Consider the following 22,740-nt stretch of genomic DNA (forward strand, 5'->3'; position numbering starts at 1 on the left):
TCACTCTTAATTGAAGTTAACTGTCAAACTCAAGAAAAAGAATGACACTTTGTACATTTTAAAACAGCCAAACAACTGTCTAAAGATCTGGCTAGCTTTATGCTAATTAGCATCTACGTTGTGCTTTAAGCAACACAGAACACAAATGACAGCAGCTTCATGTAGACGTACAATAAACCACTTAAACAATACATAAACTCTTTATTGTGGCACGAGGGATCCAGGAAAAGTGAGACTTAAAACTTGTACGCGGGAGCAGAGGCCATTTTGTTTGTCTTTTTGTGGCCGTTAAAGGGCCGGTAGCAGCCGCAGACTTCCAGGAAGGCGCTCCTGTAGTTGCTGTTCATCCAGCCGTAGAGGATGGGGTTGACGAAGGTGGAGCACATGGCCACCACGTGGAAGGCGCTGAACAGCAGCTTGAAGTCGTCCATGTAGACCACGCGGCTGTCGACGTCCACGGCCAGCTGGAAGGCGTGCAGCGGCAGCCAGCTGACGCCGAAGACGGCCACCACCGTCACCAGCATCTTGGTGGTCTTGCGGCGGCGGCGGTGGGCGCGCGATAGCCTGCTGGCGTTCATCTGGATCCAGGTAAAAAGAAAAAAAAAAAAAAAAAGTATTGTCACTGGTGGAATACTAGAATTTGAAAATTTGAAAAAGACCATGTCAATTTTTTTGCTCACTACAATTATACACTACAGTAAAAAAAAAAAAAAACCCGCACTAAATACACACACATAGATAGAAAATCACTGAATCGTAAAATGTAAATAACTAAGTAAAAATAAAAGAAATACAAGGAATATTTAAAAAACAAAAAACAAAAAAAAAAAAACAAAAAAAAAAAAAAACCTGGAAAATTCAAATAAAATTAAAAAAATCACTGAATGTTATCCAATTAAACATTTTAATCACTGAATTCATTACAATTAAAAAAACAAACAAATAAATACAACTGAAATTATTTTAAAAATCATTGAATTAATAACATTTAAAAAATAATAATTAAAAAAACGGAATTAAAAACGTCAGTTTGCTAAATTAAATGCAATTATTTTTTTTATATATATAAAGGAAAAGAAATACAGGGGATATTAAAAAAAACCTGGAAAATGCAATTTAAATTTTAAAAATTAAATCCAATTCACATTTTAAAAAAATTATTAAAATCACACTATTTAATATAATGAAACATTTTTTAATCACTGAATTCATTACAATTAAAATAAAAAACACTAAATAAATACAACTAAAAATGTGAAAATCACTGAATTAAATACTACTAAAATGTAAAAGTCTAAAATTATTTAGTTAAAAAATCACAGAATTAACATTTAAAAATAATAATAAAATCACTGAATTAAAAACAATATTAGTTTTTAAAATTCCTAAATCAAGTACAATTATTAGTTTTGTTTTGGGTTTTTTAAGGAAAAGAAATACAGGGAATTTTTTAAAAATACCTGGAAAATCAAATTCAAATTTTAAAAATTAAATCCAACTCAAATTTTAAAAATCATTGAATTCAATACAATGAAAACATTTTTAATCACTGAATTCATTACAATTAAAAAACACTAAATGTAATTACAATAACAAATTTAAATATGACTAAAATTGTAAAAAAAAAAAAAAAAAATCACTGAATTAATAACACTTGAAAAATAATAAAACCACTGAATTAAAAATGTCAGTTTTAAAAATTACTAACTTAAATACAATTAAAATTAAATAAAGATGACTTGACTTGACAACATTGAAAAGCTAACATCCGATCAAATCTTTTAAAGTGAAGCTCGTACCTATGCAACATCTTATTTAAACTTTTGTAAAGTTGTCTTAAACTTAAGAATAGTAAATGTGCTTTTCATTTTTTGAGGTGACACTGAGTTACACATTTTGAGAACGTCCGTTCGAACTAAATGAAGCACTTGCACCAATTTGCCACTAGATGGCGCTGAAGCAATATGATTCAATTTGACACGGCTTTGGCCTGAGCGCTAACAGGTAATTGGTGAGCTTTTCAGCAAAAACAGTAGGTTCAGCGTTTCAAAGTTACAAACGTCCCACCTTGCTCCAGATGGACGCGTAGGCCGCCGCGTTGACAGCCAACGGCAGGCCGTACTGCAGCAACATCATGGCCAGGCTGTAGGGGGCGCTGCCGCCCTCTTCGGGCCACTTCTCAGCGCACACCTGGATGGACTTGCCGGGCGCCAGCCGGAAGCTGGCGTACTCTCGGAAGACGGCCAGCGGGCTGGCGAGCAGCGCGCTGACCGCCCAGGTGATCGCCACCACGGCGGCGCACGCCCGCCGCGACGTGCGCGGCGGGCCGTCCGGGCGCCGCGCCACGCTGCGGAGGCGGTCCACCGCGATGACGTTGAGCGTGATCGTAGACACGTGCACGGCGGCGCCCTGGGCGCAGGGCAGGGCGAAGCACAGCGTCCGGCCGAACGCCCACTCGCCGCGCAGCGTGTACGCCAGCGTGAAAGGCAAGCACAGCGACGCCACCAGGAGGTCGGCCAGAGCCAGGTTGGCGATGAAGAAGTTGGTGGCGGTGCGCAGGCGACGGAAGCGGAACACCACGTGGATCACCAGGACGTTGCCCAGCACGCCGAGGGCGATGATGGCGCCGTACGCCAGGATGAGCGCCACGCGTACGGCCGGCAGTTGGGTGCTGTCCTCCAGGTTGGGGTAAGCTTCCTCGCCGCCGGCCCGGCAGCAGTTAGCAAACGTTGCCCACAGCCGCTGTGCTTCGCTTACGTTAGCGACATCCATGTTGCGACACCACCATTGGCCGGCCTGCGGGGGGGAAAAAAACAAAACACATTTTAAATTTTCACAACATTTAATGTCAATCTGTTACAATTTTGTTAGTCGCTGTTCGATATTCTCGAAACGTGTAGTCACTGACAGGGGTGTGGTGGCCATCTTATCGCCTGACATATTGTCAGTAAAAACATTTTTATGGCAATCTAAATGATCTGGCAAAGGCAAATAAACGCCAGTACTACAGGACTTCAACTGTGGAACTGTGTGAAAGGGGCTGAAGAAAAAAAAAAAAATAAATAAATAAATAAATAAACAGGAATTCGCGAAAATATTAATTAAAATATTAATTAATTAAAAGAAAATATTAATCACGATTATTTTGGTAACAATTGAAATCACGATTATTATTTTTTTGGGGTACAAAACAAAATGTTTAAACGTAAAAACATATTAAGACAAGTAAAATTCCTTTTGGACGAAACACATTTATTAAATTAGTTATTTTAAAAATTTTTAAAAAGGTGCAAATGTATCAATTTAAGCAATTTGAAATTAGTATTAATCTTTTTTTCCATGATTATGCTGATTTTGTAATTGTGGAGTGTAGTAATTGAAATTATAATTGAATTTTGATTAATTGCACAGCCCTCGGGCATCTCAAACCTAAAGCGAGAATCAGTCATACATTATTTTTCACCTGTGTAGCCCATTTTACGCTGTCTAGTATTTTCCCGAACATGGTGTGAAAGGTCCCACTCGTTGCCTGTTTGATTTGTTAACTCTTAATTTGGTACAAAACAAGAAAATGTTTAAACGTAAAAATATATATATATATTAAGACAAGTAAAATTCTTTGAAACACTATAATTACGCCTGTTCCTTTTGATTAAAACAAAATTTGTTAAATGGAGTTATTTAAAAATGTAAAAAGGTGCAAATGTATCCATTTTAACAACTCAAAATTAGTATTCAATATTTTATTTTTTTCCCACCTTTGCCAAGCTTCCTAGAATGTTCTGTTTGAAAAGTACTTACGAAGGACTGATTAAAAAAAAACAACGATAAAAATATCAAATCCAAAAGAAGGTGGGATGACTTTTTTTTTTTGAACTCTTACCTCAATGTGCAATGAGAAGTTAACGTTGAGTCCGTTTGCTGTCGTCGTCGGCGTGCAGGTCAAGATGAAGATGAAGATGAAGATGAAAGAAGACGCAAAAGCAGAGTCAAAGCTTCTTCTCCACTGAGAAGCCGCGTGAAAATGCGACGAGCGCCGACTGCTCGTCACAGTTGCCCCCTCCCACACACCCCCAGCACCCACCATCATCATCATCATCATCATCATCATCATCATCATCACAGGATGCGGGATGCAGGTTAGATCGTTACATGATCACCTACTGACATTTCGATTTTTTATTTTTAGATTTAATTTTGTAATGAGATACGCATGTTTTGTGTAAATGAACTTTTTTTTTTTTTTTGCTATAGCTATCGGTTTTTAACTTATTTTATAAATGGAATAAAACTTTTATTGTCAGTGTTATAAAAGCATCGATTTGGCATTGCCTCACAATTAGCAGCAATTCAGATAAAAAATATGAGTAAAGGACACAAAAAAAACATTTTATTTTACTTAGTTTAAGTTGATGCTTCCATTTAATTTACCAGTTTAATGTGTTTACATATTAGGCTACTTTTAAAAATCATTTGTCAGCCAACATCTGTCATTAATTTAAGCTTTCTTTCTTTTTCTTTTTATCGTTCTTTCATTCATTCATTTATTCATTCTTCTATTTATTTATTCATTCATTCAACCTATCGGCCATCATTCATCCGCTAATGTGAACTTTCATTCATTCATTCATCCATTCATCCATCCATTCATTCATTCATTCATCCATTCATTCATTATTCTATTCATTCATGCATTCAACCTATCAGCCATCATTCATCCACTAATGTGAGCTTTCATTCATTCATTCATTCGTTCATTCATTCATTCATTCATTCATTCATCACTTTGTTATTATATTAATTTATTCATGCATCCAATATATCAATCATTTGTTCAGCCAAGTGGTTAATTTGTGCATTTATTCATGCATTCATTCCTCACATTATTCGTTTATTCATTTAGCTATCTATTCTTTCATTACCTAAGTAGTTCATGCAAGTCATCTACCCATTCATTCATTCATTCATTGACTCATTCATGTATTTACCATGCATCCATTATACTTCAGTAATTCATTCATCCATCTATGAGTCCATTATTCATCCGTCATTCCATGCATTCATTCATTCATTCCTCACTTTATTCATTCTATTCATCTAGTTATGTATTCTTTCATTACCTAAGTAGTTCATGCAGTCTTCTACTCATTCATTCATTCATTCATTCATTCATTTATTCATTCATTTGCCTGCATTCAACAATTCAATATTTATCATTCATTCATTCATTGACTCATTCATATATTTACCATGCATTCATTATACTTGAGTAATTCATTCATCCATCCATGAATCCATTATTCATCCGTCATTCCCTCCGTGCATTCATTCATAGCAAGTAATTGAGAGGACATTTAAGGTAGCGCGCAAGTGATCGTTTGACTTCATGATGAGCTCTGACATATTGACACTGTACGTTACTGTGCTGTACTGCGTCAGTCATTCATTCATTCATGCTCATCTATCATTGATTTCAATCTATCAAAGAGAAAATGATTGATTATCGATCTGCGCCAGCCTCCCGCTCTCAAACGCTCACTTGATCACAGCGTATTCAAGGACGGTATTGTTGAAGTCTCTGGCGACTCTCGACAATTTACGAGGACAACAAAAGATGCTTTTTTTTTTTCTTTGAGGAGCAATTTTGAGAATCAATGACTTCATTTCAGGAGCAATTTAGTCAGTTTGAGGAGCAATGTTTGCAGGTTATGCCAGGGAAATGAAGCAAGTGTTTTAGTAAACAATAAATATGCATCCATATATACAGGATTATAAAATTTAATAATATAATATCCGTTTGTAAGAGACAAATAAGCAGCAGCGATATAGCTGTGTGAATATTACGTAATACCTGCATGATGCTCCATAATGAGAAGGCTTGTAGTCATCTTGGAAACGTTCTTAATCAACATGTTTATTTATACAGCCCAGCAATTAAAATGAAATTGAATTGAGGAAAATAATATATAGACATTTTCATGAATGCTAATGAGGAAATTATAATTCATCAAAGTCCAACGTGGGTGTCGGAGTGCGCGCAAGGCAATTTGGCGGCGTTATGAATTATTATACGTCGCCGCCACATCAATAGCTGAGTGTTTTTACGGATTCAGTCAGAATTGCTATATACTATTATTTCATTATTATGTTATTGGTTGAAGGCTGATATATTATTCCCATTTTTTTCCACATAATTCATCTGATTCACATCATTCCAATTTCAACAAAAATTCTCATCATGGAGGGTATTATTTTTCTCATTCCAAAAATGTTCAAGTTTTCCTAAAAATTCCATATTTTCAACCAAAAATTCTCCATTCATTTCTTAAGGGACTTTCAGCATAACTCATTCACATTGTTCTTATTTGAATTTGTAAATATTCAACGCATTTGATTCTTTCAACTTGCCAAATTTTCCACGCAAACCCCCAAAATTTCGGACATATGAAAAATATAATATCCATTTCATTCAATATTTTTTCCCATCATTCTGTATATTTCAATATCATTCCATATCACTCAATATCACTCTAAATCATTGCACTTCATTCCACATGTTTCTGTATTTTTTTCATTCAGCATTCACATGCAATTTCTCTAGAAATTGCAAATGTCTGGAAATATATAATATAATATAATATAATATAATATAATATAATATAATATAATAACCTGCAATTGGCTTGCAACCAGTCCAGGGTGTCCCCCGCCTACTGCCCAAAGCCAGCTGAGATAGGCTCCAGCACCCCCCCGCGACCCTTGTGAGGAATCAGCGGTCAAGAAAATGGATGGATGGATGGATAATATAATAACACATTGATTATAATAATTTTTTTCACTCAGCATTTCAGCATTCACATGCAATTTCTCCAGAAATTGCAAGTGTCTGGTAATATAATATAATATACTGTAATGTAATATAATATAATATAATATAATGTAACATAATATAATATAATATAATATATGATATGATATAATATGATATTACATAATATAATATAATAACACATTGATTATAATAATTTTTTCATTCAGCATTTCAACATTCACACGCAATTTTTCCAGAAATTGCAAATGTCTGGTAATATAATATAATATAATATAATATAATATAATATAATATAATATAATATAATAATAATAACACATTGATTATAATAATTGTAGTATTTATCTTTATTAACAACTATTGAGTATAAGTGATACGGGTAATGAATGAATTAAATTAGATAGACTTATATTTTAAAAAAAAGAGAAGTTCTAATCATTATAACAAAAAATAAACAAATGATCAAATAAGATACATGATTAAATGTAAAGCGGACACAAGTCTGTCATTTGACACCTTTTTGAGCGTGTTCACATTTTTCCCGTCCTGACATCTTCCCAGCCAAGCCAATGTTACATTTTTGCCAGTAAACAAAAGCATTCATCATTTGATTTTGGACATCATCCTTTCACAACTGTGGGAAAGTTTCCAGCCCGGCATCCTCGGAGGCCCGGCGCTGAGGGAACAAAACCATAAACAAACAAAAATCCAAATGAATAACATACATGTGAGAAAAGGAGCTGAACTCTGTTACTTGCTGACTAAGAAGGAAAAAAAAAGCGTCCACGACCGTTGAGGAGGAAATACGAGCCCGAAAGGGCAGATGAAATGCGTTTGACAGAGGTCAACGGGGTCACCTGCACGTCGATAAGCGTCAAGCCTCGCCTCGCCTCAATCGATCATCTCACGACCGATTTTTACTTCCTGGCTTTAATGCCGCTTCACTCGCCAGAGTTAGCGAGTGGCTCCTTGTTTCGTATACGCATATTACATCATATAAATGTGTTTCATAATATATTTTCAAATAAAAGAGCACACTCTATATAATAAAAATGTAATAATAATAATTTAGCAGAGGGTATATATTCACTTGCATCGCAGTTCCCTGCGGCACAAATCAAAACAAATCAAGATAAGCATGACGAAATGCGTTTTTGAATGTTACCAAAACAACTTGCATGACGTCATACGTCCAAACAGCAGCCTTGGGATGACCGGATATTTTTGTCGCTAGAACGTGGATCATCTCAACACTGACCTCCACTCGTAAAAAAAAAAAAAAAAAAAAAAAAAAGAGAAATGAAAAACATTTTCCCACATAAAAATGCAACGTCAAGCTTTCAGCAACATGCTAAACCAGCAGGGGGAGCGATAACCCTTGTTATTGTTTTGACAATTCAAGTCACATAAGATTTTAAAAAATGACTGAGTATTTCCAGCAAATGCAACAATTTGTCAATTAAGCAACAGGTGGCGCTATGACACCAACATTAGGCCTATTTGTAAAATGTAATTTATACTGCATATATAAAATAGATGGAATTTATTTTTATGTCTTGATTTATGCAGCTATAGGCCTACAATCAATTTTATCAAAAATATTGTAATGCAGAGAGGTTTAAATAAAATAGTATTTACATTTTAACCTGTGTTACAATATTTACTTTTTTTTAATATTGTAACTTACTATGTCGACGTGTATACATACAGGACTGTCTCGGAAAATTAGAATATTGTGATAAAGTTCTTTATTTTCTGTAATGCAATTAAATAAGCAAAAATGTCATACATTCTCGATTCATTACAAATCAACTGAAATATTGCAAGCCTTTTATTGTTTTAATATTGCTGATTTGATATGATTTTTATTTTATTTTTTAACTTGAGATAGGATATTTGGCTTTTCTTAAGCTGCAAGCCATCATCAGCAATATTAAAATAATAAAAGACTTGCAATATTTTAGTTGATTTGTAATGAATCCAGAATGTATGACATTTTTTTTTTTTTTTTTTTTTAATTGCATTGCAGAAAATAAAGAACTTTATCACAATATTCAAATTTCAGTCCTGTATGTATACACCGTAGGCTTTCAATTTTTTTCTTTCTTTTTTATTTTAACTAATTGTGTCACAGTAGTTTTTCTAAACATATTAACACAATAAAAAATATACTTTTATTTTAACACATACTGTACATATTTAATACAATATATTATATTAATATAATATATAATAAAATATTAAAAAAAATCTATAATGAATCATCAAATATGAATAACAGGTTAACCATAAACAAACAAAACAAAAAGAAGGAAAACAAATGTATTGAAATTAGGATGTCTGATGGATCAAGGTACAGATCCACCCCCAATTTTTTTTTTTTTTTTTTTTTTTTTTTGGAGAGTTTCTGTTCTGTCCTATGCTGCCATCCAGATGGTGAAGGACAGCAAGAGTGTCGCCAAAAGCGTGATGGGCGTCGCACATCCGAAGTAAAGCAGGACGACTGCGCCGCACAAGGCCGTCACGTACGAGCTGGTCCGACTGCACACGATCTTGCGCGCCGTCGTGCAGAACTGAGAACAAAAAAAAAACACAAATACAAAAAATGAGCGTCACACACGTGCTTGTTTTTTAGGAGCAGCTCGACTCCCAATAATCACGTTTTCACACCCTGCGCTCGAATCAAGGGCGGAATTTCAACTGAAGCTCGACTTTGTCCGTCATCTTTTTCATGTGAGCTCCCTCAAGCAACAACACAATCGATTCGTATTGTGGAACAAGAAATCCTCACAAACACGGATTGTAAATGCTTATTAGCCGTCCAGTGAGACGAGAAACGTGAGCCTGAGAACTCTCAACTCAACACAGCATAAAGGCTACATTTGTTTCCAACTAAATTATCTTCAGCGTTCATGAAAAATTATTTTAGTTAAGGTTAATTGAGTACTAAATTCTTTGGAGTTAAAGACTAAATTGTCTTTGATTTTTTTTTTTTTTTAGTTCAGAAAAGCAAAACTATTACGGGCGTTGGCTTTTCAAAGGTTCTGTTGTCTGCACTCTACAGCGTTGACAAAAACACATGAATTTTTATTTTATTTATTTACTTATTTATTTTAAAAAAAAATCTTTAAAAAAAACAAAAAAAAACACTGATAACCCTTGAAATAAAATCTTTAAAAAAAACAAAAACAAAAAAAAAACGCTTGACTCATTAAACAATTTTCAGCAATGAAAAGTTCACATTTTGTCCAGAATGAATTTGATAACTTCATTATTTTTCATGTACAATGAATACCTTTAAAATGTATATTTTTTTCTACTTGCTGTCGACTGACGATGACATCACTTGTGCTGAGGAAGTAGGAAACGGCCAATCATGGCTCACCTGTTTTCTGGGTTTGGTCAGCATACTGAGCCATGATTGGTCGTTAGGTTCCCTAATTCCTCAGCACAGGTGATGTCGTCATCAGTCGACAGCAAGTCGAAAAATTACTTTTTAAAGGTACTAATTGTACATGGAAAATAATGACGTTAACACATTAATTATCGACAAAATATTAACCTTTTACTGCTAATAATGGCTGAATGAGTCAAGTATCCCTTTAAATGATGTTTGTTGTACAGTATACGCAAAAGCTCATCTCGGAAGTGGGTGTGGAAAGTGGGACTTAGAAAAAGTTCAATGTCAGTCCCATTGAAAACTCACTGAAAATTCATTGTGGGAATGCTGGAAAAGTTGATGTTTAACATTAAATTGCGCGACTACTGTAAGTACTGTGAAATCAGACGATATATTCCCAAGATGGCGTGAATTTTTGAAGCAAGTTGAAATTCGAACAGTGTAAATCGGAAGTATTATGTGGGAGTTACTACACGTCAAAAAAAGTATGGAGTAAAGGTTAATTGTAGAGTAATTGCACAATTTAACGTTTAATATCAACTTTTCCCCATTCATTTTCAATGGGAAAGACATTGAACTTTTTCTGAGTGTCACTAGCCACGCCCACTTCCATACATATAACTTATCATTATTACCAGGCGTCTGATACTGCTCGGTGGCACAGTTGGTAAAGTTCATTGCCCAGAAACCGGGAGGTCATAATTTCCAATTTATCTCTCAATTTACTTCATAAGCATTTCACATGCATTCAGACTATTATCATTCAGTTGTCAGCATTCCCACGCAATTTCTCCAATAATTGCACTTAGTCTAAATGGTCTTTTGGGGTTCATTTAAGACTAAACTGAGTACCTGGTAGGTCTGGTAGCTGATGGCCATGCCGTATCTGCAGTACATGACGTAGTGCTCGCAGTTGTACCACAGCAAGCTGTAGGCGACCCCCCCCAGCAGCTTCTCGGCCCGCCCGGCCACCTCGTCGGCGTCCAGCGGCGGCTGCTTGCACACGCCGTCCATCCGGTTGACCAGCACCCGCGAGCCGTACGCAAAGTCCGGCAGCGAGTCCACGCGCACGCTGGCCACCTTGGCCAGCACGCCCAGCAGCAAGCGCTCGTTGGTCACCATCTTGGCCACGGCCGCCTTGTCGCCGCTGACGGCCGGGAGGATGTCCGGGATGAGGTGGGCCACCCGGCCGTCGCCCAGGTAGATGCCGAAGTGCGTGAAGAGGGTGCGGGGTACCTCCAGGAGGTCGCCCCGCTTGTACCGGGACAGGTCGTACTCGCAGGAGGGGTCCTCCTCCTTCTTGGAGGTGGCGAAGAAGAAGCTGAGGAGCTGGTAGGGGAACATGGCCGGCGCGGTGAGAGTCAAGCGCAACACCTGCGGCGCTTTTATTGGCCGGCGGAGGCGGGTTGGGTCGGGATTAGCGGTTGGCCGACGTCCCGGCGGGACTGGGAACGAAAGGAGCTTTCTCGAAGAACTCTGCGGCCGGTCTGGAATGTGAAAATTGGGGATTCATTTGGAGGGAATTAAGATGGAGGGTCCGCGTCAAGCGCAAATCCGCATTCCGGAAAAGGTCGACCGGAGTTATAAACCGCTTTGGTTGCTAAACTCGCCTCATCGTTATTCAGCATTTTGCAGTCATCTCGAAATGAGTACGAAATATGTAAGCAAGTTCATTTTGTTGAGGACTCGAAACGGTCAATGATGTTTTCTACATCATTTCTTATTTCAACAGTTAAACAGGGACGTCAACCTGAAACATTTCTTTACAAAAATATGTTTGACCTCACTAGTCTAAACGTGACATTCTGATTCATGTTACATTTGTGCCATTTTATCAATATCAGAAGGCGGCCATTTTGTCACTCGGTGTGTGGACTGAAGATGACATCACAGTCGCTCAGGCAACGACCAATCACAGCTCACCTGTTTTCTGAAGCTGAGCTGTGATTGGTTGTTACCTGAGCAGCTGTGATGTCATGTTCACTCGATAGCAAAATGGCCGCCTTCTGCTATTGATAAAAAACTGCTGGATTTTGATGCCTATTCACATTTCACGAATATTAACCGTATTTAGACGAGTGGGGCTGCATTGAACAAATTATTCTCAAGATTTTTTATTTTTTTTAGGGGGGTGGGGATTAATTGTCTTTGATGTTTGTGAAAAAAAAAACAAGTATGTTTGTCAAAAGGCAAAATTGTCTTCTTTTTTTTTTTTTTTCAAAAACAGATACTTTCTAAAATGGTTTAAAGCTGCACTTTGTAACAATTTGCCACACTAGACTTTTTAGTTGACCATTTATGACTGAAACATTTTTTAATTGGTAGATTAACACCTTAGCTCAGTGGTCCCCAACCACCGGTCCGCGAACCAGTACCGGGCTGTGGGCCACTTTTGACCGGGCTGCACAGTTAAAAGAATTAAAAAAAAAAAAAAAAAAAAAACACGTACTGTACTTCCGGTTAATTGAATAGGGCTTTAAAATGTTTTATTTTGAAAAGTGACCGGATTCTCTCTGTTTACGACGGACGCATGTCAAGATGCTAATTATCTCAGTCGCGCAGCACAGATGCTAATCGATGACGACAAGTTAGCAAAATTAGTTAAAAAAAAAAACATATTTGGAACTTTGTAACGGAGAAAAAGGTTGGGGACCACTGCCTTAGCTGTTCGTAATGGTTAATAGTTTTCAGACTAGATTTGGGTTCGAATTTTTTTTTTTTTTTTTTTATCACTCACACGCACACAAACTTACATGGCGGGGAAGCGAACCCACGCCAACCGGCACCGAAGTGACGGTTCCACTCCCTCACCCGGAGCCCGTTTGGGTTTGAATTTCCCGCCCTCTATCTGTGGATGTGACGTACGTGTGAACGTAAAGAAAGGAAAATACAGTTCACTTTTCGGCCACAGGCGGCAGTAGCGATTTGAAATTCAATTTTCTGTGTTGAGTCGCTTTAAGTCAAAACTGTCTTTGATAGTAACCAGAACACATTTTACATTTGTTCAACACTAAATCAACTTTGTTATATATATATATATATATATATATATATATATATATATATATATATATATATATTTTTTTTTTTTTTAACTCATTCACTGCCATTGACGGAAAAAGACGATGCAAATGATGCATTTTTTGCTGGTCTGGCAATGAATGTGTTAAGAGGGTAACGATATATACACTTAAGATTGTTGAAAATGGGGATGTTGGTTTGTTGATGCTGATATTGTCTTTGTCATTTATGGAAACACGCTAAAATGGAATGATTATGTTTCTTGATACGTAATTGTCTTTGATGTTCACAAAAACTTTCGTCAAGTCACTTCAAATCTTCCAATGTTTGTGAAAGTGCAACACGATTTGTTAAAGACATTTGTTGTTTACAAATCACACACAAATCAACAACCATAAAAATAACATTTTTATTATTTACATATTTTTGCACAACTATAAAAAAAAAAAAGACACTTGAATGAAATAAGCCAGTTATTGTTAATACAGGGGAAAAGTAAGGCAATTCGATACTTCTAAGGCACTTGGGCAACTATAAACATAAGGTCAAGAGTCACCGAGAATTAACCGGCCATCCACAGAGTGAAGGGGATAAGAATTGTGGGTAATGTAGTTGAGGCAGCCAAGCCGCAAAAGAGCATGGAGATGATTCCCAGAATTCCCGTCACCAAGATGCTCCGTCGATCTCTGATCACCCATTTTATGAACTCGCAAAACTAGAGGGAACAAAAAAACAGAAATCAGAGTACTACTCATGTCGGCATAATTCTTTCTTTTCAGTCTTTTACGCATTCACTATATGACGACTTCACAAAATTCTGACAAACAGTAAGTCGGGTAACAAAAATAATGCGAACATAAACTTTATCACTTTAGCTTTTCATGTTTCATGAACCAATGCCGCCCTCTGCTGTTGACTGAAATTGATGTCAAAGTGCCCTCGGGCTCGCATTGCGAACGTCTCGTGACCACACCCAGAAAACAGGTGCGCCATGAGATGGATAAAAACGGGTTCATCTGCTTGATCCTTATTCCACCAATACAATATCAATCAAAAGCTTGTGTTTAGACTAGTGGGGGCGCATAGAGCATTTTATTGCTAAGAAATTTGTTGACTTGAGTTCTCTTTAATTATGTTTTTACTGTAAAGTACCATATTGTAGAATACTATTGTTCTGATAAAAAAAAATATGAGAGATTAATGGTATTTCCTTTCATTTAAAAGGAAAAAGATGACTTCAGGAGTGTTTTGAGTTAAAAGCCCAATCAAGGATGAATTCAACTTGTCAGTCAAGGCACCTCTGTGCAGCAAACCCTTATCTGCAAGTGGGTAAGTGTGAGACCGGCCCGCGAATAGCAAAAATGTGTGAATAAAAATTGATGCCAATTAAATTCCATTTAAAAAAAAAATAATACAATACATTGCAAAATTGACCCAGTAAGTGTTTTAAATGCCCAAAAAAAACAAAAAAATAAAAAAAATATGAAAATGTTTTTTTTTTTTTTATTAATTGTGAATATATATAAAAAATGTATAATTGATGTCTACTGAAATGCATGAGAGGAAATATATATATATATATATATATATATATAGAAACTCCCCTAAAAAGCTTCAAATGCTAATCAACATTTTATATACATTTTCCAAATAGCATATATCCGTAAAAAAAAAAAACGAAAATATTTTAGGAAAAAAAAAATAAAAAATCCGCGAGTGCCGAACCGCGAGTACACGCGGGGGCGGACTTCAATTTTTACCCGCTCAGTCTGTCCGCTGACGGCGCATCCGTATCGGCAGTGAGTGACGAAGTGCTCGCAGTTGTTCCACAGCAGACTGTACGGGAAGCTGCCGAGCAGCGCCTCCGCCCGGCGGGCCACCTCCTCCGCGGGCAGCGCCTTGGCCCTCTTCGCCGACCCGGCTCCGGCTCCGGCTCCGGCTCCGGCTCCGGCATCCGCGCGGTTGACCAGGATTCGAGAGCCGTACGCGAAGTCCTCCAGGCTGTCCACGCGCACCGTGGCACGCCGGCACAGGCATCCGGCGATCAGCCGCCCGTTGGTCACCACCGAGGCCAAACGCCGCCGGTCGTCGGTGAGCGCCGGTAGGATGTCCGGGATGAGGTGCGCCACGCGGTCGTCGCCCAGGTAGACGCCGAAGTGGGTGAAGAGCGTGCGGGGAACCTCGAGGAGGTCGCCCCGCTGGAGAAGCGGCGGCGGAGGCGGCGGAGGAGGAGGCGAAGAGGCTCCGCGGAGCTGGGTGGGACGCTCGTGCGCATGCGCAGAGCCGAAAAACAGCACTTTGAGCTTGCACAGGAGGGAGAATTTCTCCACTAGGAAGGCGAATAAGTTGATCATGGTGACTCGCTCACATTGCTTCTGATGAGCTCCTTTTATTAGGAACGAGGAGGACAAGCCCCCCTTAAACATCCAGCCCACCAACACACTTGTTTTTTTTTTTTTATCACGTGCGTGTTTGTGTGTGTGTTTTTTGTTTGTTGGGAATTAGCAGCACATGCATCAACAAGATTAAAGCAAAAGTCACGTTTGCTTTGAATCTTGCACAAATGTGCACATTGTTCGAATTGTGCAAGACCAACAAGGTTCTAATTAGGCGATATTGTTTGTTTCAGAGTCTAATTGTGGCTCTGTAAAAGCTTGATTAACTGCGCAGGCTTTATTTGAACACGGTTTATTTTTTATTTTTTTTACTTTTAACAACAGGCATTCGAGTGTACAAATAAGTTAAGTCGTTGTGGAGGCTCATGTCAGTGTTGTAAAAAGGGAACGAAAAAGAAAAAAAAAAGTTGCGAGTTAATATGAAACTTTACGAGTACTAGAACAAGCATATTGCAACCATATTTCGGAAAAGATGATTTTTATTTTTTTATTTTTTTTCTGGAGTAAACCACAAGTGTGCTAAAAATCCCCAAAATGGATTTTGGACTTACGTTTATATGAAAATGTAATGCACAAGATGTAAAACACATGACCTTCTTCAGCATTAATAATTGTACGTATGTTGTATTTCTAATTACAATGTATACTTGAAATTTTCAATAATAATTGACAGCTTTTTGGTCGCTAAAACCCGACTGCATGTGATTGTGTGTTTCCTCAAGCGAAGCATTTGCAAGTAAAACCGCACGAAATCTGCGATTGATGATGTCGTTCAAGATGTTTTCCCGCAGATGTGACGGAAGAATTCACAGAGAGTCTTGCACATCTGCACTCACTCAAAGTGCTTCCATGTTTACGCGGTGTCACATTGCTTTCCTCGCTCATAAGAGAACAAACTTTCTTCTCCTTTGATCGCCTTTTCCGAAAGAAAAACGTGCAAAAAATCCCTTTCGACTGCGCTGTCAGATTTGTGAATGTTACGAATCACTGACACAATTTTGTTTTGTTGAACAGAAAATGTCAACCCCCTTCACATGAAACCGAACTTATCCTAACCGTAACCGTCCCATGTCAAACTATACCTGTCACGATATGAATCTTATAATATACAATATTGTTGTTTCTTTATGCCGCTGATAATAATGCTAATTAGCAAGCAAAACAAAGAGTATTAAATGTAGGCACACGTTAATAATTAGCATCTTAGCGTTAGTTTGTACCCACAAAAAAAACAAAAAAAAAACAGTTGTTTTGCCCCCCCCCCCCCCCCAAAAAAAAAAAAAAAAAAAAAAAATGGATGGCTGCCAACTTGTACAAAACAATCCTTTGGGTTATCCATTTAACACAAGCTTTTGGTTAATCCAGTGGTGACCAAACTACGGCCCGGGGGCCATTTGCGGCCCGCCGTCCATTTTTCAGTGGCCCGCGCCATATGCTAAAAATGGCATTTGACTCAGTTCAAATCAAATAAAAACAAAAACGTTTGGAGATGGTCAAAGTAAGACGGGCGGGTATCGAAAAACAGGTGTCTTCACCCTTCAACTCCCCTCCAATTTTAATGCACCTCACGTCCAAGGGGAGGGGTGAGTTGGGGCGGGGAGCCATCAGAGGGGATGGACTGCAGTGCCTGGCAGCGCTGTGGTCCCCCCCATTTGTGTCCCTGCCCCACCACTTTGTCCCTCCAGTCCCTTTTTTAATGCACCACACATATACATATTCATTTTTTGGGGGGGGATACGGGTGTGTCGGAGTAGAAGAAATTTTTTCCCTCTGCTCCGACTCACCTGCTCCCAATTTTAATGCACCACACGCACACACTTGTATATACACTGGGTGGGGCCACATTCACGGTGTAAGGGTAGAACTCGCCAGTCGGCGAGCTGGCGGACTCAGTAACAGGGTTAGGTGTCACTAGTACTCTGGCGTGACGACCGGGGCCTCTCCCCACCGGGCTCGGTGTTCTGGTGTTCCGCCTTCTCCCCTGGTGCTTCCTCCTCTGCTTCCCCCCTCCCGCCGCTGTGCAAATCTCGCGCGGCTGGAGGTGGGGTGGGCACACCTTCCCTCTCTGCGCTGCTGCCCGGTGCCGGTTTCCGGGGGGGGGTGGGGGGTTCTCGCGGGGGGCCGGGTTCGCGGGGGGGGTGGCGGCCGTCGGGGGGGGGGGCGGCTTGTTTGGGGGGGGGTGGAGGTATGGGTGGGTGGGGGGTTGGGTGCTGGGGGTCGGGGTGTGTTCGGGGGTTTGGGGGTCGGGGGTGGTGGGGCCTGGGTCGTGGTGGATGGCGGGTTTGGGTGGGGTGCGGGGGGGTCGTGGGGGGATGGGGGCTGGGGACCGGTGGGGCGCTGTGGGGACCCGCTGGGCCTCGTTCTGCGGCCTTGGGCTCGGGGGTGTGGGCCGGGGCTGGGGCGGGGGTGTTCCGGGTGTCTGGGTCGGCTCGCCGACCGGTGTCCGCTCGGGTGGCTTGGGGGTGGCCTTGGTGCTGCCGCGGCCTGGGGATTCCGGGGGGGGCTCGCTTTGCTGGACCGCGGTTGACGGCTTCTTTCTTTGGTGGTGGTCCTTATGCATGCCAGATCCATCGCACCAGCATCTACTGAAACTCAAACAGAAGTTGCCTCTCCCTCCCACAGCCCCTTGAATCAGTTGGTGCTGGTGTCTGTGGTTCTCACTTTGCTATATCTATCCTTCCCTCCTTCCTCTCTTTAGTTTTTCCTCTGGTCACTTGAGATCTTAATTTATTAGAAGTATGAGGTTTCTGGGGTTGGCATAAGACTCTGGTTTTGTAACCACGCAGGAGGGGTCTTGTTGGTGCTGGACTTCACTTTGATGGATTGGATGTACTGGCTTCTATGGATCTCACTCTGCCTTATCGATCCTTCCCTCCTTCCTCTCTTTAGTTTTTCCTCTGGGCTCTTGAGGTCTCGCTAAATTTGCTGGAATTTAGAGGCTTCCGGGGTTGGCGTAAGACTTTGATTTTGTAATCATGGGGAAGGCAGGAAGTGTTTGGTCGGTGCTGGATGTCACTTTGATTTACCTTTCTTTTCTCTTTATTTCTTTTTTTTTCTGACCTTTTCTCTGGTCTCCTGACCATTTAAATCTCACGACTCTGGCAAGATTCTGAAGTACCTGGTTAAGGCGAAGGGTAATGGGATATTTATAAGGTTTTAGGTGAATGAATGAGTATAAATTTATACGTATTTGCACGCACGCACACGCACGCACGCAAACGCACGCAAACGCACGCACGCACGCACGCAAACGCACGCACGCAAACGCACGCACACATACACACACAAAAAAAAAAAAAAAAAAAAAAAAAAAAAAAAAAGAGCAATGATGACGAGACGTTGAATCGGTAAGACTACCGAATGAACAATTCTGAGCTCTTCAAAAAAAAAAAAAAAAAAAAAAACAGGTGCCATTAAAGGTTATTTTAGTTGACTAAAACTAATGAAAAAAACTAAAACTAAAATTCAAAAAGTAATATTGTTACCAAAATAAAATAAAAACGAAAACTAACTAAAACTAAGTAGAATTATAGCAAACATGTCCTTCGTTTTAGTCTTTGGTAATTAATTTAATGCATGAGCCTTTGGGGATGATTTTAAATGTGATTTTTTTTTAGTAGATTTATTTTGACATAAACCGGAATAATGACATTTGAAAGTATGTCACACAGAAGTGACGTCATCTAGCAGCAGTAAATAGTAAAGCACCTTCAGATGACGTTGTATATATTGTGTAAATATTGTGCACAATACATATTTATTTAAAAAAAAACTAATACTAATACGGAAACTAACAAACTAAACTAAAACTAAGCATTTTTTAAAGAACTAAACTAATAAAAACGAACAGAAACACCCTGAAAACTAATCAAAACGAACTAAAATGAAAAATTCCAAAACTATAACCTTACTGCCATATTACAAATAAATTGGGTTACATACTGTAGCATTTTTTTAAATATGCAAAAGCACAAATACATTATTTGTACAATTTTTAGGACTAACATTATGTGGCCCTTGCGTCCTTCTGATTTTCTGTCTGTGGCCCTCAAATGAAAACGTTTGGACACCCCTGGGTTAAATAAATAACCCCAAATGTTCCACAGACCAATTTGGTTTGTAATTCGAACCACAACCCTTTCCCCAAACGCACTAAACTTAAACCTGCCATTAAAATCGAACTCTTAACCCAAACATAACCTTGACCCCAACCGTAACCTTAAACCTAATCCCTATAAAAACTGCTTTAAAAAAAAAAAAAAAAGTTGACCACCCCAGACTGAAACTATAAAACTACAAGGGGGACACCCGGTAGTCATCCTCTGTGTATCCAGCGAGACCAGAATGGGAATGAGGAGGAGGAGGATTGGTCCAAGATGCACTTTTTTTTTTTTCTCCAAGCCGTGAAAACGTTCCTTTTGTCCAGATTAGGCCAATCCTGTTCGCTTTGTACGACACGCTCATCATTTGACCCACAAAAGCAACCACAAACTGTCAAGCTGGGCTCCCACGGGGGTTAGTGGTCTGCAGCTCGGGGGTCCGCAAAATGATTAGCAATTCGCTACGATGTGGAAACATTCTTTTTTTTTTTTTGAAAAAAAAAAGTGGAGAGCACTGTGAATGTATCAAAAATTCTCAATGTCGCGTTAAAAACAATATTGACTTTCTAGTACTCGCATACGCATGTCTGCTCGTACGCTTATATTGCTCATAAAATAATCATACAAAGTGTGATTAGATTTCAAAGTTGCTGTAGCCTATGTTGTTCAGCCATTGCTAATTAGTTCAATCAATAGTTAGTAGTTAGTTAGGCGTTGAGACGACATTATCATTTGTCCCACCATTGGTAGGCTTGTTAGCTAGTGCTAGTAGCTAGCTATTAGCTAGGTAGTAAGTAGCTAGCTAGCTAGCTTGCTGGCTAGCCAGCGAGTTACTTAGCTTGCTAACTCGCTAGCTAGCCAGCGAGTTAGCCAGCCAGCCAGCTAACTAGCTTATGATATTCATAACGGTTGTTTTATTTGATGAAAACACCTTTTTTATGGTTTAGAAAAAAAAATGAAAAAAAAAAGTCTTGAAAAGGGTATTATTAGGATAAAAATAAGTTTAGTTAAGTATAGTCAGTGCAGCTCCAGATGAAAAAAAATAAAAATAAAAATGTGACTTTAGTTTTTTTCCCCCCATTTGTTTGGTTTCCTTCTTGTTAGTTAGGCTAGTTGGTGCAGAGCCGCACAAAATGTTTTGTTTGTTCATTAGTTAGTTACTTAGTAGGTGTAGATCCAGATAAACTTTGCTTCTACCTTCTTTAGCCAGTGAGTTTGTTTGTTAGTTTGCGCAGATTTGATCCAAGATGCTAGCATACTCTATCAAAGGTTAAATTATGGATTTAGCCTTTGAAAACATTTGTTGTTGTTTTCTTAGCCAGGCAAAATGGTGCGACAACGAAGTGTGAACAAGAGGCTTTTTCTCACACCACCTTCAGCTGAGCAGACTTAGCTTAGCTTAGCCTAGCTTAGCTTTGTGTGTGCGACCGACAATTGAACCCGGGGGCGACCTTTTCCCCGTTTGTGTCAAACGGGAGACTTACACCAAGAAGTTGCAAACTTTAGAAAAGTGATTCGCAATCAGTGTGTGCAAGATTTGTCAGTCCACAAAATGATATTATTTTTAAAAAGTGTGGCAATACAACGTTCAAAAGCAATTGCTTCACTCTAAATGAGCTTTCAGGCCATTTAAAAACTCCGATATGATTATGACTTATCATCACATAGATTCTTTCTTCTTGAGGTACACATTGTCGTTTTGTTTTATTGGCGTTATTTGTACGATGAGCTCCTCAGAAACTTTCCTCCGCTCGACCCAAACGGTTTTCGAACCCCCGCTGCAGACTTGCTGCCGGGAACGTCGCTAACCTGAAGTTGATGAGTCGGCGCCGTGTTTTGGCCTGACCGACGCTTGAGTCAACAGCGGAGGCGTGCGGCCCGGGAGCTTCCAGGTTCAGCCAAAAGTTAGGAAAGGCACCCTGGCACGGACCAAGACGCTTTCCATCTGTTGCGGGCTCACAAAAAAAAAAAAAAAAAAAAAGGCCGGTTCACTTAAAGTTCAGCAGTGTTTAGGTCCGCCCGCCGGTTCACGCTCGGGTCGCGTTTCAGGCTCGACATCCGTCTTCTCCTCGGGCCTGCATGTCATAAAAGCAGGTCATGCAGAGGGAAGGCTGAGGTAGAGGCAGCGTTCAGCGCACAAAGTCAACATGAGGCCAGTGTGCCACGCCGCTTGCTTTGGGGTGCGTTCAACAGCACTTTTGTACTGGATGTGCTAAGATCAAAACTTTGGCCTTGACATTGGAGATGTTTTTTTTTTTGTTTTTTTTTAATTCCTGACAAAGGTACTTTAAAAAAATGGAAACAACGTTGTATTTACTTTGTTTTGATTTTATTTTGGGGTGGTGGGGCAACCAGTTGAGGGTGTACCCCGCCTACTGGCCGGAGCCACCTGGGATAGGCTCCAGCACCCCCCGCGAAGCGGTTAAGAAAATGGATGGATGGGGTGGAGGGGGAATTTTATTTTTTTTAAAAAGAGGAAAAACTCAATCTTACGAGAGTATTGATTGATTGAATTTTTTTGTTATTTTTATTATTATTAATTAAATCTCTGGTGTAATAACCTTATTTATTGATTGATTGAATTTTTATTTTTTATGTTATTATTATTATTATTATTATTATTATTATTAATTCAATCTCTGGTGCAATAACCTCATTTATTGATTGATTTAATTATTTTTATTATTATTATGATTATTATTATTATTAATTCAATCTCTGGTGTAATAACCTCATTTATTGATTGATTTAATTATTTTTATTATTATTATTATCATCATTATTATTTTTATTAATTCAATCTCTGGTGTAATAACCTCATTTATTGATTGATTTATTTTTTTTATTTTTTATTTTTTTTCCTGTTCTTATTGCTGCTGGATATGTAAAGTTCTCAGAGGGAGCCATCCTAAAGGGATCAATAAAGTCAAGTCTAAGTCTAAGTCTAAGTAAAGTCACTTTTCCGGGGTGTAGAGTGATAATTGGTTGACC

At 39.0% G+C, this 22,740-nt stretch overlaps 3 protein-coding genes across 3 annotated transcripts; all 3 read right to left on the reverse strand.

The window, feature by feature from the left end:
- Positions 1 to 117: 117 nt before the first annotated feature.
- On the reverse strand, positions 118 to 4,117 carry LOC144020306 (neuropeptide Y receptor type 2-like). The gene is made up of 3 exons (XM_077523644.1): positions 3,884 to 4,117; positions 2,068 to 2,796; positions 118 to 578 (listed from the first exon to the last, which is right to left on the reverse strand). The coding sequence occupies exons 1-3, from the start codon at positions 4,115 to 4,117 to the stop codon at positions 237 to 239; spliced, it is 1,305 nt and encodes a 434-aa protein (XP_077379770.1). The 3' UTR covers positions 118 to 236.
- A 3,059-nt stretch (positions 4,118 to 7,176) lies between these two features.
- Positions 7,177 to 21,923, reverse strand: LOC144020071 (lecithin retinol acyltransferase-like). Its single transcript, XM_077523108.1, has 3 exons — positions 21,559 to 21,923; positions 11,085 to 11,719; positions 7,177 to 9,405 (listed from the first exon to the last, which is right to left on the reverse strand). Exons 2-3 carry the CDS (start codon positions 11,574 to 11,576, stop codon positions 9,250 to 9,252), a joined length of 648 nt encoding a protein of 215 aa, XP_077379234.1. The 5' UTR covers positions 11,577 to 11,719; positions 21,559 to 21,923; the 3' UTR covers positions 7,177 to 9,249.
- Positions 13,636 to 16,873, reverse strand: LOC144020070 (lecithin retinol acyltransferase-like). The gene is made up of 2 exons (XM_077523107.1): positions 15,014 to 16,873; positions 13,636 to 13,968 (listed from the first exon to the last, which is right to left on the reverse strand). The coding sequence occupies exons 1-2, from the start codon at positions 15,677 to 15,679 to the stop codon at positions 13,816 to 13,818; spliced, it is 819 nt and encodes a 272-aa protein (XP_077379233.1). The 5' UTR covers positions 15,680 to 16,873; the 3' UTR covers positions 13,636 to 13,815.
- Positions 21,924 to 22,740: the final 817 nt, after the last annotated feature.

This window comes from Festucalex cinctus, chromosome 6 (assembly GCF_051991245.1).
Source record: "Festucalex cinctus isolate MCC-2025b chromosome 6, RoL_Fcin_1.0, whole genome shotgun sequence".
NCBI classification, from domain to species: Eukaryota; Metazoa; Chordata; class Actinopteri; order Syngnathiformes; family Syngnathidae; genus Festucalex; species Festucalex cinctus.

Bases quoted from the DNA above. Each gene is read 5' to 3' on its own strand.
- LOC144020070 (XM_077523107.1), bottom strand. From the start codon at position 15,679: ATGTTTAAGGGGGGCTTGTCCTCCTCGTTCCTAATAAAAGGAGCTCAT. The intron at 13,969-15,013 runs GTAAAAATTGAA...TGTTCCCTCTAG, and splicing joins TCAGCGGACAGACTGAGCGG to TTTTGCGAGTTCATAAAATG.
- LOC144020306 (XM_077523644.1), bottom strand. From the start codon at position 4,117: ATGATGATGATGATGATGATGATGATGATGATGGTGGGTGCTGGGGGT. The intron at 2,797-3,883 runs GTAAGAGTTCAA...TCCCCCCCGCAG, and splicing joins ACTTCTCATTGCACATTGAG to GCCGGCCAATGGTGGTGTCG. The intron at 579-2,067 runs GTGGGACGTTTG...ACCTGGATCCAG, and splicing joins ACGCGTCCATCTGGAGCAAG to ATGAACGCCAGCAGGCTATC.
- LOC144020071 (XM_077523108.1), bottom strand. From the start codon at position 11,576: ATGTTCCCCTACCAGCTCCTCAGCTTCTTCTTCGCCACCTCCAAGAAG. The intron at 9,406-11,084 runs GTACTCAGTTTA...TTTTGTTCTCAG, and splicing joins TCAGCTACCAGACCTACCAG to TTCTGCACGACGGCGCGCAA.